Below are 18,478 nucleotides of genomic sequence, written 5' to 3' on the forward strand. Positions count from 1 at the left end.
GGTGAGATTGTATTGTTCATTCTCACTGTTGTATCCTACTCCATCCTGTGAATACATCAGTTTCTTCATACATTGTATTGCTGATGGGCATTTGGGTAGCTTCCAGTGCTGCCATGAACATTCTAGAACATGTCTTTTGGTAAACTTATGGATGCACTCTTGCTGCATAGCCAGAAGCAGGACTGCAGGAACATGGGGTTTGCCTATGTCCAGTGTTAGTTGATACTCTGACCTCTTTAAAGGCACTTTTAGTATTCTACATTATGTTAATCGTTATTTGTGAACTTACTTCATTTTCCTTACCAGAGTGTAAGTGATTATTTTAGTGAATACATATTATTTATGCCCTGCCTCATTTTAAAATAAGGGGTCTAACATGCAATATAAGATAGAAAACTGAAGTGAAAAGCAGGCAGGAAGGAAAATAAGGGCGGGAGGTGGGGTTTGGGGGATGAAGTGAATGTAAGGTAATGGCCAAGGTACATTCCACAAGGTCCTCAACATTTTTTAAAAAGCTGGTCTGCAGGCTGGGTGCGGTGGCTCACACCTCTCATCCCAGCACTCTGGGAGGCCAAAACAACAGGCAGATGGTTGGAACCCAAGTTTGATATCACCCTGGTCAACATGGTGAAGCCCTGTCTCTATGAAAAATTAAAAAAAAAAAAATTACCCATGTGTGGTGGTGCAAGCCTGTAGTCCCAGCTCCTTGGAAGAATGAGGTGGGAGGATCACTTGGGCCTGGGAAGTCTAGGCTGCAGTGAGCCATGACTGAGCCACTGTACTCTAGCCTTGGTGACAGAGTAAGACCCTGTCTCAATAAATATAAAAAGAAATAAAAATAAAAGCTAATCTATAAATGTGGTTGAGCTTCCTGACAGCCAGTACAAAGAGGGAACCAAGTTACACAATTAAATCTCACAAGAGAAAAGTCCCAACTGTTCAGCAATGTTGCTATTTCTGGTTCTGAGATTTAAAAATGTAAATTCAAGTATTCCTAAAGGGGATGTTATTTGACATTGAAAATGAAGATCCCAACTTCATTGCAGTAAGAAACTTTAGTTTCTCCCCTCCGCTTCTAACCGCCCTGAATATGGACATGCCCAAGCACAGTTCATCACAAGTAACTCCTTAAAGGAATCAACACAATCCAGATACACAATTCTCAAAAGTCCTGACTAAAGAGGGAAAAAAAGTGGGTTCAAAGTGTGGTCCAGGGACCACTAGGGGTCTCTGAAACCTTTCCAGGGGGTCTGTATGGTCAAAACTATTTTTAGAAGGCGGAGCTTGCAGTAAGCTGAGATCCAGCCACTGCACTCCAGCCTGGGCGACAGAGTGAAACTCCGCCTCAAAAAAAAAAAAAAGAAAACTACTAAAGCTTTTTTGCCCTTTTTACACTCGTCCTTTTGTGGATGTGTACAGAGGAGTTTTCCAGAAGCCATGTGATGTGTGATAGAGCAACAGATCGAATGCAGAAGGAGACATGAGAATCCAGTTATTCCTGTTAAGCCAGACATTAAGGAGATTTGCAAGTTATTTTTTGTCTTGGAAAATAAGTTTTTCACACAAAAATGTCATATTAACCTATAAGTTTGTTATTAATATTTTGAAGTGACTTAATAAACATTTCTCAAATTTGTCTTAATTTTGAATACAGTAAGTATCTATAGATGTAACCCACATAAACAGAATCACTTTGGACTTCTTGATTTTTAAGAGTGTAAAGGTGTCCTGAGAGTAAAAAGTTTAAGAATCTCTGACATAAAGATTTCCCCCAAAAGTTGCTGCTTGTTCCCAACTTCCAAGAGATAATCTATAAAAACTGTCCTGTGATCAAATATATTTGGGAAATGTTATGCCTTTCTTGGAAATCAGAAAAATTAGAATAAACAAAATCAACTTTAACTCTGTTTCCTAAATGGATTTGACTAAGGACCCCCTCTTTCAAGCGCTCTGTCATCATCTTGGGGGCACACCTGGGAAACTCATATATAAATCGCAAGGCCTTCTGTCAGTCCTCATAAATAGCATCTCTTACAACTTGGCCTCTGTCACGTGTGGACAGCAGAGAGTCTGAAGTTAACATCTCTGGCAACATGAAGAGTGATCCTTTTATAAATGTCAAGGCAACTGAGCAGGACAGATAGCCCCTTTATCTCTGTAAAGAGGTGAGCTGAGGGCAGGAACAGGCCCGGGACAAAGACTCCACTCAGGAGATAAATCTGGGTCTGTTCCATCCAAGACAGTCAATCGAGTCCCCATAGTTCTTCTCTACAGAACTCAGACACAGTCATTTTAGCCTGGACATCTTCCAAAGCAGATGGTACCACATGCTCGCTTCGGTCATAAAGAAATCTCAATCATGTTCACACAGAATGTTTGACTTTAAGTTATATAACTTCCTGGTGCCCTTTCCAAAAAAAAAAAAAAAAAAAAGAAGTGGTCAAATGTACCACTCATGAGTCAACTTCTTTTAGTGGATTGTGAACTGTAAGTCAATTAAATGTTAGAGAATGCCTACCAAAAATGTTGACTTTGGTTTTAGAACTATCAACCTTATGTCTTCTTGACAGTAATTACATAATTGGGTCAGCTGTCTGTCAAGAAAATTCCAGGTTCACAATAATAAAATTATGTCATCAGGCAGTTCATAGACAGCCTACAGTAATATGCAAGACATTCCGATATAAAAATGAAAAAGTGTGCCACTTCAGAAGCATATCATCTAGTAAGAGGCTAGACAGAGCAAAGGAAGAAGGAAGGAAGGAAAGGGAGGGAGGGAAGGAAGGAAAGGGAGGGAGGGAAGGAAGGAAAGGGAGGGAGGGAAGGAAGGAAAGGGAGGGAGGGAAGGAAGGAAAGGGAGGGAGGGAAGGAAGGAAAGAGGGAGGGAGGGAGGAAGGGAAAGAAGACAGGTTGAGCATTCCTAATCTGGAATCTGAAATGCTCCAAAATCTGAAACTTTTTGAGCACCAACATAACACAAGTGGAAAATTCCACACCTGACCTCATGTGATGGTTTTAGTCAAAAGTTTGCTTCACGCACAAAATTATTTTAAAATATTGTATCAAATTGCCTTCAGGCTATGTGTATAAAGTGTATGAAACATAAATAAATTTCATGTAGACTTGGGTGCCATCCTCAAAATGTCTCATCATATATATGCAAATATTCCAAAATCCAAGAAAATCTCAAGTCCAAAACACTTCTGTTCCCAAGCTTTTCTGGATAAGGGATACTCAACCTGTCTTGTCACTTTCATCTTTGCAGCACCTAGTGAGGTACCTGGTAGAGAATCACCATTCAATAATATTTGTCTTAACAAACTTGTTATTTGCCTCTAAAATGTTTACCTGAGTACAAAGAGATGAATCGCACACAGATATCTAGTCAAATATAATCTAGTCAAACTGTACTTCTCGGCACTATAATTTAATTGCTTTACGAAAGACGATTTACAAAAAGACACCACTGCAAAGTAGAAATAAATCATTTTAATGTTTATTTTTTCACTTCTATTAATTGATTATTGATTTCTACACAAGTGTATGCATCTAGTTTGACTTGCTTCATATTTATTTTCCAACATGGTGCAATCTTCAGCATGAGGTGCACGAAGTACCTTGTCCTCAAAGAGCTTTATCAACTTGAACATTTTCAAAGAGCTCTATAAGGCAGCTCAGCATGGCAGTTTTTTACTGAAATCTCTTATCTGGAAGATGGCAAAATAGACCCGGACCTTCCCGAGCCCACTGGTTGCTTGTATTCATATCACAGCTCGCTTGAGTAAGTGGTAACGACAGAATAATAAGCAGATTGCTCCAAACCCAGCTGGGTGAGATAGCTTCATTTTTGGAAAATCAACTGAATCACGAAAACCTTCCTAATGGTATAATTTGTTCCAGAGTTCCTTTGATACTTAAGAAGGGAAATATTAATCCTTGTGCACAGTCTTTTGTTACAAACACTCTTATTTATGGTATTACGGAGTTCTCTTCTCCAGCCATCATTCTCTGGTGAGGTGACTGACTATACCCCATGCAGAATTGAAAGCATGAAGAAATCGCCTTTCTTAATCAGAGCTGGTGACAGCCTTCTCATTTCCTGCCAAATGGATCAGACCACACTTTTAACCCTATGGAAAGAAACAGGAACAAAAACAGGATTCATTTTTAAATGTCCTTCCACTTTCCTCCACCCCAAACAAACAAAATGACATCAGAATTGAGCTGTGCAATTTACAGTGTAGTTTGAGATGGTGCGAGCAGGCTGCCGGAACCCTGGCATTAAATGGCCAGGAAGCCATGGCAGCCATAAGGGACTTTTAAATGGCTCAGGAATTGTACCCCATAATAGGAAGACCTACATCTGGCCTAGTTAAAAATAAACAAATAAAAAAGAATGTTGCCACAGATTATAAGAGCTTTGGTTAATAAATGAGAAACCTCTCATTCCTGGCTAACTTGGATCCTCTTAAAGGAACAAACCATTCAGTCATAAAGGAAGCTTTTTAGCCCTTGTGCAAAGCAGAACCCCACATCAATTCAAATAGCTGACAAGTAAACACTATTTTCCCATGAGGGGAGTGTTTAAATAGGTGCTTGGTAAATAAGTCGGCCAAACAGCTATTCATGTCTCATATCTAATCGCGCACTTGTTAACATTTTTATGCCCACTTATAAAATGGAAAAGAGGAACCTGGCAAACATGCAAAAAGTATTCTGGAGTGAACTATTAGAATGAAGTCTTGGGTGGCATCTATAAATGGCAACCGTTGAGAAATAAATAGCAAAATCACAATCTTGTCTCTAAGCTAAAAGGCATTTTCCTACTCTCCATGCCAAGGCAAATACACACTAACCACACAACACAGTAGTACAAATGAGATTTGGTTTTAATTTTTTTTTTTTTTCAGTTTACCTGGTGGCTGCACATCCTCTTGAACAATTCCAGCCCGATTTATGGCTTGCTCCCTCTCTGAGAAACACGAGAGAAACATCATTCTTTAGAAGTGGGGCGGGGAGAGAGAAATCTTTGTATTTACATGGGACAATTAGAAAACAGTATTTATGAGTGCTGTTAAATTCAGATACGCTATTATGCAGAGCTTTTAGGTTGTGGAAGTTAGATCCTATAATGCAAAAGAGATTGGGTATTTTCAAAAGAATAAAGGAATCCATACTTCAAAAGAAAAGCTCCCCAACTAACATCTTTTCTCTGTGATCTCAGCATTTTGGAAAGACAAGAAAACAACAACAAAAAAAGAACAATTTTGAAAGAACTGGTGGGTGTGATATCACGAGGGAAAAGCTGCTGAATTGGAGCAACAAGTACAATGAAGAAAACGATGTAGTTTATATGTCTAAAATGCACTCCACTGAAGGACTAGACTCAGAGCTAAATATGCTATGTTTTTGATAGGAAATAGAGCAGAAAATTAATCTTTGGGTGGGTGGCTTTGGTTTGGATAATTGAAGCTTCCCTAATTGATTGCAGGTGCTGTGCCAATTAGTAAGCGCATTGTAGCGACAGCAACTAAGCCAGTCTCTTTGGAGATGTCCAACAGGCAAGGGCCAAGAGAAATTGGGCATTTCATATCTGTGGGCTTGAAGCACTCTGACACGTCTTTCTAAGTGGTTTAGAATAAACCCAAGGTCTGTGAAAACAAAGAGTTATTAAGTATCTTGACAAACAAATGGCAGTTTTTCAGGAGAAAGCCTTAGAGCTGAAGGACGTTTACAACTAAATTATAGTAATGAAATGTCGTAATCGGACCTTTGTTTTAATCAGGCTGAGTGTTTCTTTAAATCCACATTTAGTTCTTATTTAGTATCAGGCCATTTTCTTTACTCTGGCATCTGGATTCTCATAAAGTTACACAAACATAAAGGTATAAGAAACAGGGTTTGGCCAAATCTAATATTCATTGAACTTGCTTCTCTAGTCATGTGACAGACAGAAAGTCAATCCTAAATGACCGACCTGATAGTTTTATCAATACTGAGTTTTGCTGTGGCAAATAAAACACTGGGCAACGGGGATTATGGGAATCCTGATATCCAAGTCTAAGAGGGATGGAGAGAACACATAGGATACTCAGGCCTATTACAGGCAACAAGTGGCCTGATGGTTTCACTGTTCCTCTCTGAAAAAGAGCGGGTAAATGGCAACCAAGATTCTCTCAAGATATATCAAAAGATTTCTTCCATCTAGAGTGGATATTATGGAGCCTCTAAAATGTTAGACTTTCTGAAATAACTCAACACAAAAGGTGTCCTCATTTCTGAAGACATTAAATCATTGTAGAACTGAGCCCCACCACCCTACAGACATGTAAGTCTCAAAGCATGGATGTCTTGAACATGTTCTTGGAAGATGCCAACATGTAAAAGCCCACAGTCATCAGCCTTGCCAGGAACAAAAATAGAAATAATTTTCTGTAACTAAAAGGTCTATTTTCTGCTACTATGGAAGAGGGAAGATTTGAGTTTTTTTTTTTTTTTAAATTTGAGTTTTAAAAAATAATTATCAGAAAGCATTCTAGACTTAGAGATTTAATAAAATCAGACATCCCAGTGTACCAAACACGTTCTCCAGAGGCAGGTACTGCAAAGCAAAAGAAGCTGGCAGGCTGCCAAGCATCAAAGGAAGCTGACTTTTGGTGGCAAGGACAGAATGCCTAATTGCGTTCTAACCTCTTATGATGCAATAGAGAACCAAGTGAAGAGAAAGAAATCCCTGTCTTCACACTTTCTTGCTAATTGCTAATGAGGCTGAAGCAAGGCTGAAGATTTATTTTAAATAGACCATAATCTCTTTATAATCCTTGTCCTAATGCAACCACCTCTGTAGTTTGGCTTGGTCAGGAAATTTAAACCACTTTGCTGAGCCAGATTCCTACCAAATGACAACCAGGCATTAGCGTCCTATCTACATCCCCTGGTTCTTTAATCCATTAATGTTTTATAAATACTCTAAGGCCAAAGCAGTCTTATGTAAATTCATGATATAACACAAAGACACTTTATTTGTGAATGCAGAATACGCTAAAAGGAAAACGGAAACTAGTCCCTCACGATTTAGCAGTGCATCTTGATTGAGGTTGACAGTAAGTTTCTATTTCCCTATCTTTGGAAAACAGCAAATGTATATAAACCTCAGGAAAAGGGTAATGGCAGAAGTCAGGGGTTTAACTACGTAAACAAATCAGGATAAACGTATTACCAACTTCACTAGTGAGTACATTTCTATCAGGAGAGAAATGATTTAAACCCAACTATGGCACACTGGGTAAAAAACTCCCCACTCCAGAGTCTCAGCAAGCCCAACTCTGCCCCCTGGTGCTAAGGCAGTGGTGTGATTTGTAATTTTAATTGAGGACGTTATCTCTAGTCCAGGGGCCAAAGTGTAATATTAAAACTAGTAATACATGCAGACTGGCTGATTTTTTTTTTGTACGGTAGTAAAAGAATCTACCTAATAATGTTTAAGTCTTTGAAAACAAAAACATAACCTTATATTAAATGTCCACACCGGGAAATATATTGACTGTGTGACTTGTTACTTGAACATTCACAAACCCAAGCCCCAGCTCCCTCAGCAGTCTCAAGATTACTGGTTGAGGGTGCTCTAGTGGAGGACCAGCAGATAGAAACCTAAAATAAAAAAGCAAATGAAAGCTGGTGCAGGGTATGACCTTGGGAACCTACCTTCCCATTTCCTCCTGCCAATAGTTAAAATAAAAGCAACTCCATAGGGCGCAGTGGCTCACACCTGTAATCCTAGTACCTTAGGAGGCCGAGGCAGGGGGATCACCTGAGGTCAAGAGTTCAAGACCAGCCTGGCCAACATAACGAAACCCTATCTCTACTAAAAATACAAAAATTAGCCAGGCATGGTGGCAGGTGCCCACAATCCCAGCTACTTGGGAGGCTGAGGCAGGAGAATCACTTGGACCTGGGGGGGCGGCTGTTGCAGTGAGCTGAGATCGCGCCACTGCACTCCCGCCTGGGTGAAAGAGCAAAACTCTGTCTCAAAAAAGAAAAATAAATAAATGAAATAAATAAAATAAAATAAAAGCAACTCACAATTTGCATTGTGACAAATGGCAAAATTTGAATGTGGGCTGTATATTCCATACAAGTTGAATATATTCCCTTATCTGAAATTGGTTGGGAACAGAATTGGTTTGGATTTAGGATTTTTTTCAGATTTTGGAATATTTGCATATATATATAACAAGGTATCTTGGGGATGGGATCCAAGTCTAAATATTAAATTCGTTTGTTTCATATACATCTGATATACATAGACTGAAGATAATTTTATACAATGTTTTTAATAATTTTGTGCATGAAACTAAATTTATATTAAGTACTTATGTGTGGAATTTTCTACTTGTGTCATTTTGGAGCTCAAAAAATTTCAGATTTTGGAGCATTTTCCATTTTCAGATTAGAAATGCTCAAACTGTAACAGCACTGCATCAATGTTAAATTTCCTAGATTGGAAAACCGTATTGTGATTATGTAAGAGAATGTCCTCGTTCTTCAGAAATACAGGCTGAAGTGTTTAGGAATGAAAGCTCCCAATGTCTTCAAGCTACTCTCAAATGGTTCAGCACAATAACAGTAATAATTATAATATATAGAAATATAACTATATCTGTATATATCTATATATGTTATATATGGGGGAGAAAGCAAATGTGGCAAAATGTTAACAACTGGTAAATCAAGGTGAAGAACAATATACGAATTTACTGCACTGTTCTTGGATCTTTTGTCAGTTTGAGATTCTTTTATTTATTTATTTACTTTTTTTGAGATGGGGTCTTGCTCTGTCACCCAGGCTGGAGTACAGTGGCGTGATCTCGGCTCACTGCAATGTCTGCCTCCCAGGTTCAAGTGATTCTGCTGCCTCAGCCTTCCCAAGTTTTTCTTTTTTAACAAAAACCACGTAACTGTACAACACGCATAGGAAAGTCCAACACCATTTTGACTCTTCCATGGTGATTATTTCAAAGAAGCGATCTTTTAAAAAGCAGCAAATATAAAATTATTTTCAAAAGTTTTCAGGGTAGCCATGTTGCTGCTGGTATCTAGACACAGATGCCATCTGCCTCTGGGGTATTCCAGAACTGGAGGTTCACTGGTGGTGAGTGGGAACCAGGGGCCAAGGGGAAGCCATATGACCGCAGAAGCAAGTGTGACGAGAAAGAACCAGGGACTGAGGGGGAAACCAAATGACCACAGGAGCAAGTGGGACCCAGTTGGCTGAAGGGGACCAAGTGGGCACTTGAAGCACTGCACTCCTCCCAACAGTGTCAGCAGGTCTGTTTCCTCACCGGAGCCTGCTTGAATCCAGGGAACTGTGTAATGCCAGTTAGAAAACAAGACCAGGTGAGCCTGTGCATTTCATTCAATTATATGGGGAAAGGACTGAAAAGCATATTCTAAGTGCCTGGCATGTCATAAGGAAAATGTTCTTACAAGGTAAGCATTCTTTCTGCATCCGGTGATTTCTAGTACCCTGTGCTGCCTAGGCAGAGCACCGTTTCGGGCCGGGGCAGCAAGGTGCAGCAGAAATCAGCAGGACCGAGAAGCAGCAGCACTGAGGCCTCATAGCTCTCCCCTGTGGCCTTTCACTTGGCTGGCTGTTGAACATTCTTCACTGTCTCAAGGCATCGTGAGGCAGGGCATTAAGTACAGGCAAGGTCAAGGGAGTTAGGGTCTAGTGTCCCCCCAGTAACTAATGTGCTGAGTAACCTTGGACAGGTCACTAAATGAGGGGATGGAAATGAGCCCAAGCCCCTTCTGGCAAAACCCTATGATTTTATGCTTCTGAACATCCAATTAAAATTTCAAATGAAGAAGATCACAGAAAATATCTTATTCTGTCTAATTTCACAGGCTGGCCTCAAATGCATGCTATTTGTAAAAGGCCATAATCAGGGTCACTGTCTAGTTCTAGGAAACAAAGACAGATTAGCCATCTGTACTCTTCCCTAACTGTGACCTCTGCAGACCAAACACACTATGCCAACACGGTGAAAGCTAAAAAGCGTCTGGGACTCCCTCCAGAAGTACAGCAGAACTGTACCCAGACTTCTGGTTTTGGGTCACTGACCCACTGATGCCATCATCTGCCCAGTGCTCATTTCAGTACTTGAGGTATCATGTACAGAACTGACCTTGTACTCCACAGAACACTCAGGAAAGCCTTGCTGAGTTAACAAAAGAGCTGAAGATCATGCTGAATGCCAAAATGAAATCCAATAAGGCAGTCTGGTGATAGTGGCTGCCTGCTCTGCAACCACGGAAGATCTCCTTGGCTTTGTTTCACCTAAGCAGGCTTCCCCTTCTTTTCTGCTGCCTGTATGCTTGTTCCAGCAGAGACGTACCTGTTCCCATACCCATGCTGGCAGAGGTGAAGGGCCCGAACCGATCTGACACTTGGCTCTACATGGACTGCCTTGCCAGTTGCCGGCCCTAAGTCTTGCTTTTACGAGTAACCCAGTTCTCAGGGACTAGGCTTCTGCCCTGTCCATCCAAGAATTGATGGGCTTCTGCCCAGTAGTCTCAGAATCCTGGGGAATGATATGTATGAAGGACAGTCAGGACAGAAGGCCTAACAAGAAAGGCTAACAGGAGTGGCTGAAAGGCAGGAGCCAAAGAGCAAACCCAGGAGGACCTTCCACAGTGGAGACGCCCAGGGAAGACAGTGCTCCAAGGAGGGAGAGGATGGCCTAGAGTTGGTGCCTCTTACTCATAAATGACCTGACTTCCTGTGTCAGAAAGGGAATAGACGCCATCACCTGGAAGTGCCCACAACTTGCCAACATAAAACCTAGATATGGCAGCATCCACGCCATCCTTCCTCCTGAGCTGGTGGAAGAGGTGCCCTGCCTTTGGTCCACAGCTCTTTCCTCTACCTGAGCTCAGGCTCCTATGCCACCTCCCACTCTGTGGACTGTCTTCTCTCTCTAGCAGCTTTCTCTGTCTAAGACTTCCTTGGCCCTCCATCTCTTCCAGCCAAAACTAAAACAAAACTTTTTCCAGACCCTGTGACCTGCTGGAAACTTTGCCATTCTCCTCTCCATACAGCCAAATATCTATAAATAGTCAACTTAATACACTATTTACTCTTCAATCCACTGCAACCTGCCTTCTGCTTACTTCCAAACCACTGAAAGCATGTTTAACAATATAACCAATCACTTTTCACCTCTTTCTGTTAAATAGAATAGATATTTTCACGAACCTCTTTTACTGTCTCTAAGCAGCCTAACCCTGCTGACCACACTCCCTTTTCATGAAGAGCTGTCTTTATGTGGCTTGTGACTGACGCCTCTCCTGGTTTGAAACCTGTCTAGCCACTCCTCCTCAGTCTCCTTAGTGGGCCTTTCTCCTCCTCTGACCGCCTGTGCTTCAGCCCTTCTGACACTGGTGTTCCCTAGCACACTGTCCCGGGCCAGCTTGCCCCTTAAAATCTCTGAACGCTGCCTGGGAACCCTTACCTACTGCAGAGACCTGATTCCCAGCCACATGCTGATGATGCTCCATCTCCAGCTGCAGCTCGCATCCGGCGTTTCAGCCCCAGATCGGTATAGCCCACTGTCCATGGGAAATCTCCAAGAGCACATCAGCTACCTCAACCTCAAAAGCTACCTAAATGCCCAAAAGCAAACTAACTTGTCTTTTCACCCCTAAAACCAATTCCTTCTTGCTAATGACCAGCGTCTCCATCTCCTCAGCTGCTGGAGCCAGAACACTGGGTGCCATTCTCCTTCCTTGCCCCGTAGCTAATCAGTCACAAAGCCCTGTAGAGTTTACTTCTTTTCTGTGTTTCAAATGAGACAGAGTTGCACTCTGTTGCCCAGGTTGGTTGGAACTCCTGAGCTCAAGCGATCCTCCTGCCTCAGCCTCCCAAACTGCTGGGATTACAGATGTGAGCCACCACACTCACCAGTTTGCTTCTTAAATGTGGCTCCCAAATGCAGTCACTTCTCTCCACTTCCATAGCCACTACTCTGGTTTAGGGTACAGTCACCTCTCCCTGAGGTCACAGGAAATACAGCCTTCCTGTACCCGGCCTTCCTGTCCCCAGATTTGACCCTTCCAGCTTCTAGTTCACATATAATCAATTCGAGTGATGCCTGTAAAGAGTGAATATGATCACTGCTCTTAATAACATACAGTCCTGTGTTGCTCAACTGTGTGAGTACATTCCGAGAAATGCATCCTTAGGGGATTTCATTGTTGTGCGACCATCACAGAGTGTACTTGCACAAAACTAGACAGCGTAGCCTACTACACACCCAGGCTATGTGATACAGCCTATTGTTCCTAGGCTACAAACCTGTACAGCATGGTACTGTACTGAACACTGTAGGCAACTGTAAACACGGTAAGGATTTATATATCTAAACATAGCTAAACTAGAAAAGGTACAGTAAAAACACTGTATATTTTCCAAATAGTATTCCCATAAAGGATATTTACCATGAATAAAGTTTGCAGGACTGGGAGTTGCTCTGGGTGGGTGAGTGAGTGAGTGAGTGGTGAGCGCATGTGAAGGCCTAGGACGTTACTGTATACTACTGCAGACTTTGTAAATACTGCACACTTAGGCTATACTAGATATTTTTTTTAAATTTCTTTCTTCAGTAATAAATGAAACTTAGCTAACTTTTTACTTTGTAAACTTTTTAATTTTTAAATCTTTTTGACTCATAATATTTAGTTTAAAACATAAACATGTATAGCTGTACGAAAATATTTTCTTTATATATCTTTATTCTATAGGCATCTTTCTATTTTAAAATTATTATTATTTTTTCCTTTTTAAACTTTTGTGTGAGAAACTAAGATACAACACATATATTAGCGTACGCCCACACAGGGTCGGGATCATCAGGGAATCACTAGGCGACAGGAATTTTTCAGCACCATGATAATCTTTTGGGACCACTGTCATACACGTGGTCTATCGCAGGCCAAAATATGATGCAGCACATAACTATACTTCAATAACCCTCTGTTGGCTGGACTTCCAAGACACCAAAGCGTTATTAGAGCACTGTAATTAAGCAACTGAGTTGATCAGAGGTGGATGACGTGACAACAAACTTTTCAAAAACCACAGCAGAAGACCTGCTATTCTATACATTTTCCAACAGACAAAAACAGAGTTTCCCAGTTACAAATTCTTACCAAAGAAGTAGTAACAGATGTATGTCAGAAGGAAGAAAACTGAAGCTAGAAAGGAGTGAGATGTAAGAAGGGTCGGTAGGTAAAGAACGCAGGTGAAGATAAACAGTCAGTGACCAGATACAGTAGTCCTGGTGTTAACTGATTTGCTGAGTGATAGGCACCAGGCAGGACAAATATATTATGAAAGGTACATGGGACAAAGGCTAAGGCATTATAAGGACCTTGTATTGTCCAAGGGTAAAGATACTGGCTAACTCTACATTTTAATTACAAAAGAATACAAATAGAATTTAAAACTTTCAAACTAGTAGAGGGAAGAGAAGAATAAAGAAGGCTTGAGGCAGAAAAGAAGAAAAAAGGAAGTATAGAAATAGAAGAGAAGGGCGGGTGCAGTGGCTCATGCCTGTAATCCTAACACTTTGGGAGGCTGAGGCCGCCGGATTGCCTGAGCTCAGGAGTTTGAGACCAGCCTGGGCAACATGGTGAAACCCCATTTCTACTAAAATACAGAAAAAAAAAAAAAATAGCTGGGTGTGGCGGCATGCGCCTGTAATCCCAGTTATTTGGGAGGCTGAGGCAGAAGAACTGCTTGAACCTAGGAGGCACAGGTTGCAGTGAGCCAAGATCTTGCCACTGCAGTACAACCTGGTGACAGAGCAAGACTTTGTCTTTCAAAAAAAAAAAAAAATAGAAAACACAAAATAAGGTGAGAAAAATAAATGCAAACATGTCAGTAAATAGGATAAATTAAAATTAATCAAATCTAATAGTTAAAAGAGATTAACAGGTCAGATTAAAATATCTAGTTTATGTTGGTTCTAAGATAGTCACATAAGGACAAAGGCTGCATGTATGAGGAGAGAAACAGATAAGCCAGGAAAACATTAGAAGAAATCTGGGCTGAGCACAATGGCTCATGCCTGTAATCCCAGCACTTTGGGAGGCTGAGGTGGGTGGATCAACTGAGGTTAGGAGTTCGAGACCAGCCTGGCCAACATGGTGAGATCCCGTCTCTACTAAAAAATGCAAAAAATAACCAGGTGTGGTGGTGGGCGCCTGTAATCCCAGCTACTCGGGAGGCTGAGGCAGGAGAATTGCTAGAACCTGGGAAGCAGAGGTTGCAGTGAGCTAAGATTGCGCCATTGCACTCCAGCCTCCAGCCTGCCTCCAGCCTGGGCATCAACAGCGAAACTCCATCTCAAAAAAAAAAAAAAAAAACCACAAAAAAAGAAAGGAATCCGGTAGCACAATAAAATCAGATAAAATAGAGATGGGGAAGAACAGTGGAAATAAAGAGAATTCTTATATAATAATACTTAGAAAAAATTATCCAGAATATTCTAGATTGTACGCACCTAATAACATGGCCGCAGGACATCCAAATTCAAACAGAATTAAGAAGCTTGATCTGTAATTAACATACAGAGATACAGAATTCTGTACCCAACAATAGCCACCATTCCAAGCACACAGGCAATATTTACAAAAACTGACCTGTACCAGGCCCCAAAGCAAATCTTGACCAGTGTCAGAGAATCAAAACCATACAGTCCACGTTCTCTGACCACAAATGCAAATAAGATAGAGACCAGCAACCAAAAGTCACCAGAAAAGACCACTGTGGCTGCTAGGTAGAGAATGGGCAGTAGGTGGGGCACAATGGAAGCAGCTTAGTCCCAGGAATGGGTGGAGTGAGGTGGACAGGACAAGGGTGGGAAGAGCACGATAGAAGGAAGTGACTGACCATGTTGTTTGGTTAGGTGCAGCCCACACCCAGCACAGTGCCAGGTACCTAGCGATTGCCAGAATCCAGGTTTCTTCTAAAAAAGAGAGTGAGATGCTAAATAGATGCTAGTTGAATGTGTTGGAATGAGCTGAAGCTCCGACCACACAGTGGGTTTCCGTGACCTGATAATGAACACCTCACCCCAGTTTACTGCAAGGTCAGCCAGCTCCAGGCCTATCCACCTGCTAAAATCTCTATGTCTCACATTCCTGCCCTTGTGGCTCATTATTTTGTAAACATTTTAATGAAATGTCTAATATAAGACTATACTAGGTGTTCCACGCCTGTTACCTCATTTAATTCACCCCAAACCCTGTAAATTCAATCCAGTGAACTACACTGCTACAGATGAGGAAACAGGCAGGGCTCAGAGAGCTGAAGTAACTTAGATGAGGGTCATTCATCTAGTAGGCTATGTAGACACTCATCTCCCCTACTGCCTTTTCTTGCCCCCTTAGACAAGCAGTATGCTGTCTTGGTTTAGGGATTAAGGATACTAACTCAAGTCCCAGATCTGTGACTCATCAGCTGTGGGTCCTTGTGCAAGTAATTTAACTGTTTCGCACCTCAGTTTATCCACATATAAAATAGGGATAATGATCATATAGCAGCTGCCACAAAGGGCTGTTATCAACACTAAATGGGTTAATACACAGGAAGTGCTTAGAAGAGTGCCAAACATACAGTAAACTTCCCACAAATATTACCTGTTCAGCAATATTTACCTGTTTAAAAGAATCAGTTGCTGGCACTGAAGGCGAAAACTCCGTGTAAACACTCTGCCCATTACAAATGTTACAGCAGTCAGTTTGTAACACTACCACTTTGGGAGGCTGAGGCAGGAAGATCGCTTGAGGTGAAGCACTTAAGACCAACCTGGCAAACATAGCAGAACCCTGTCTCTACTAAAAATACAAAAATTAGCCAGGACTGGTGGTGCACGCCTGGATTCCCAGCTACTTGGGAGGCTGAGGCACAAGAATTGCTTGAACCCGGGAGGCAGAGGTTGCAGCGAGCCAAGATCATGCCACTGCACTCCAGCCTGGGCGACACAGCGAGACTCTGTCTCAGAAAAAAGAATCAGTTATGATCCCCAGAACAGAGTTGGCCAAATTAATCAAAATGGAACCAGAGGCTGGGCATGGTGGCTCACACCTATAATCCCAACACTTTGGGAGGCCAAGGCAGGTGGATCACCTGAGGTCAGGAGTTCAAGACCAGCCTGGCCAACATGGCCAAACCCTATCTCTACTAAAAAATACAAAAATTAGTTGGGCATGGTGGTGGGCACCTGTAATTCCAGCTACTCAGGAGGCTGAAGCAGGAGAACTACTTGAACCTGGGAGGTGGAGACTGCAGTGCGCTGAAATGAGGCCACTGCACTCCACCCTGGGTGACAGCGGAAAAAAAGAAAAAAAAAAAAAAGGACCAGAAAAGCGGGAAGGCACAGACTGCCTTCCAGTTAAACATGCAGATATTATAGTTACATTCACTAAATGTTCACCCACAGATGAACATCACCTGATTTGTCTGTCTCAAGACATTCAGACAACCACAGATTCTGGAGTATCCCTAAAAGACTGTTACTAGGATACACAGTACATGCCCACATCTTGACCATCTCACCTCAAGCAGGGTTTCTCAACTAAGGCACCACTCGTATTTTAAGCTGGGTAATTTTTTGTCATGGAGGTCTGTCCTGTATGCACTGCAAAAAGTTTAGCAGTATCCCTGGCGCCTATCCACAAGAAACCAGTAGCAACACTCGACACCCCCATCCCAAGTTGTGACAGGCAAAAATGTCTCCAGATTGAGCCAAATATCCTAAGAGACAAAATCACTCCTAGATAAGAACCAACAGCTCTAGTTTTTAGAACTGACTTTTCCAATGGGATGCAAAGCAGACCCTTTGTCCCAAGTTCTAGTGGCCTTAATATAATCGCTGGGGCAGGCGTCCGGTGAAGAAGGATGGTGGCAACAGATCCCGCAGGGCATCACACAGCCCACCTTACTCCCACACATGGTGCATGCAGACAAGCTGGAAGGCAGAACACAGTGGCCATTTCAGTCTTGGCTGATGAGAAGAAGCTACAAGGAAATCTGAGTGGGCACTTAAAACGCTCTGCCTCCAGAAACCGACTGCTGTAACATTTGTAATGGGCAGAACGCTTACACGGAGCTTTGGCCTTCAATTCGCCAAGCTTTCAGTGTCCGTTAATATTCCCAAAGGGCAGAGTTGGCCCTCTTCCATCTTCAAGACGATTCGAGTTTCCTGGTGAACAAAAATGAGCCTCTAATGCCTAATATTTTCTCTCTGACAGATGGTTTCAGATGTATGAAAGTGCTAATCCTTGCTGAGAAATAGGTCTCAAGGAAGAAGAGTTTGGCTTTTAGAATGATAGGACTGGAATGATTAAGAAGGAAAATTACTCCCAGGATATTCACCATTACCATGTGAACAACCGGCTTAAAACGAAGGAAACCAGCAGAATCGGAAAAACCATTTGAGGAAAAAGAAGAGAAAAAACTAAAAGCCCCAGGTTAACATTTGGGTTTGAAACAGTCCCGCTCAAAAAACATCTTTGGGAGTGGAAATGAAGTGCAGTAAAAGCACCTTTCTGCTCAGGAGGATCAGGGTTCCATCTGGCTCCCTCAGTCACCTTTCCCAGCCTAAATGCTCCAAGAAGGCTCCGGACAGAGGCCTGGGGTAGGATATATTTGCCTTGTCACTTGCTGTGTGACCTTGGGAACGTTATAAAACCTCTGAGCCTCAGTTTCCTTATTTGTAAAATGGGTATGTTTTACATACATACTTCAAGGTGAGCTTGTGCAAATGAAACGATCCAACATATGCCTAACCTGACGTATAATAGGCATGCAGTGAATTTTAACTGTAAATATGAACTAGTACTTAGCGTTGACTTATGAGAGGACTGCTTACATATACATGACCACCGGAGTCTCACAGGAGGCTCGGCACTTTACTATAGATGATGTAGCTATTAATATTCACAGATGAGGATACTGAAGGTCCCAGAGGTTGAGCAACTTGTCCACGGTCACAAAGCTGCACATGGCAGGATTCGAACCTGGCTCTCCCTAACCCTCGAGCCAAGTTCTTTCCACGGCACCACGTGGAGCTCACGGAGGGGGAGGTGTGTGGGGGGGGTCAGGTCACCGCACGGGGTCAGAGATCACTCACTGTAGTCTTCCAATCTCATTAGGGGTAGGAAGTAGATGGGATAGAAGGCGGCGCCGATCAGGGAGACGAAGCCGCCGAAAATGAGCGCCGTGCGCAGGTTCCGGGACATGGCGTTGCGCCCCGGGCTGCCCTGACCCGCCGACCGCCCCGCACTCTCGGAAACCTGGCTACCGACGGCCGGCCCGTGACCCCGCTCGGAAGAGGCTGAGAGGCTTTCGCTTCCGGGCCTTGGGGGAGGGACGAAGAGGAGGGGCGAAGCGGGGAGCGAGGCAGGGGTGGAG

General features: G+C 42.4%; 1 protein-coding gene across 2 annotated transcripts; it reads right to left on the bottom strand.

Moving 5' to 3' along the window:
- Positions 1 to 3,474: 3,474 nt before the first annotated feature.
- Positions 3,475 to 18,430, bottom strand: SMIM20 (small integral membrane protein 20). Of its 2 annotated transcripts, XM_008018230.3 has the most exons (3): positions 18,198 to 18,430; positions 4,916 to 4,972; positions 3,475 to 4,130 (listed from the first exon to the last, which is right to left on the bottom strand). In XM_008018230.3, exons 1-3 carry the CDS (start codon positions 18,304 to 18,306, stop codon positions 4,093 to 4,095), a joined length of 204 nt encoding a protein of 67 aa, XP_008016421.3. In that variant the 5' UTR covers positions 18,307 to 18,430; the 3' UTR covers positions 3,475 to 4,092. The 2 variants fall into 2 exon arrangements, with proteins under 2 accessions (XP_008016421.3, XP_072868587.1); XM_073012486.1 differs by lacking the exon at positions 4,916 to 4,972 and having other exon boundaries at positions 18,198 to 18,414.
- Positions 18,431 to 18,478: the final 48 nt, after the last annotated feature.

This window comes from Chlorocebus sabaeus, chromosome 27 (assembly GCF_047675955.1).
Source record: "Chlorocebus sabaeus isolate Y175 chromosome 27, mChlSab1.0.hap1, whole genome shotgun sequence".
Lineage (NCBI taxonomy): Eukaryota > Metazoa > Chordata > Mammalia > Primates > Cercopithecidae > Chlorocebus > Chlorocebus sabaeus.

What these genes read in the sequence shown, in the direction of transcription:
- SMIM20 (XM_008018230.3), bottom strand. Translation starts at nt 18,306, where the DNA reads ATGTCCCGGAACCTGCGCACGGCGCTCATTTTCGGCGGCTTCGTCTCC. An exon ending in AATGAGATTGGAAGACTACA is followed by an intron (nt 4,973 to 18,197) that starts GTGAGTGATCTC and finishes CGTGTTTCTCAG; the next exon opens with AGAGGGAGCAAGCCATAAAT. An exon ending in AGAGGATGTGCAGCCACCAG is followed by an intron (nt 4,131 to 4,915) that starts GTAAACTGAAAA and finishes TTCTTTCCATAG; the next exon opens with GGTTAAAAGTGTGGTCTGAT.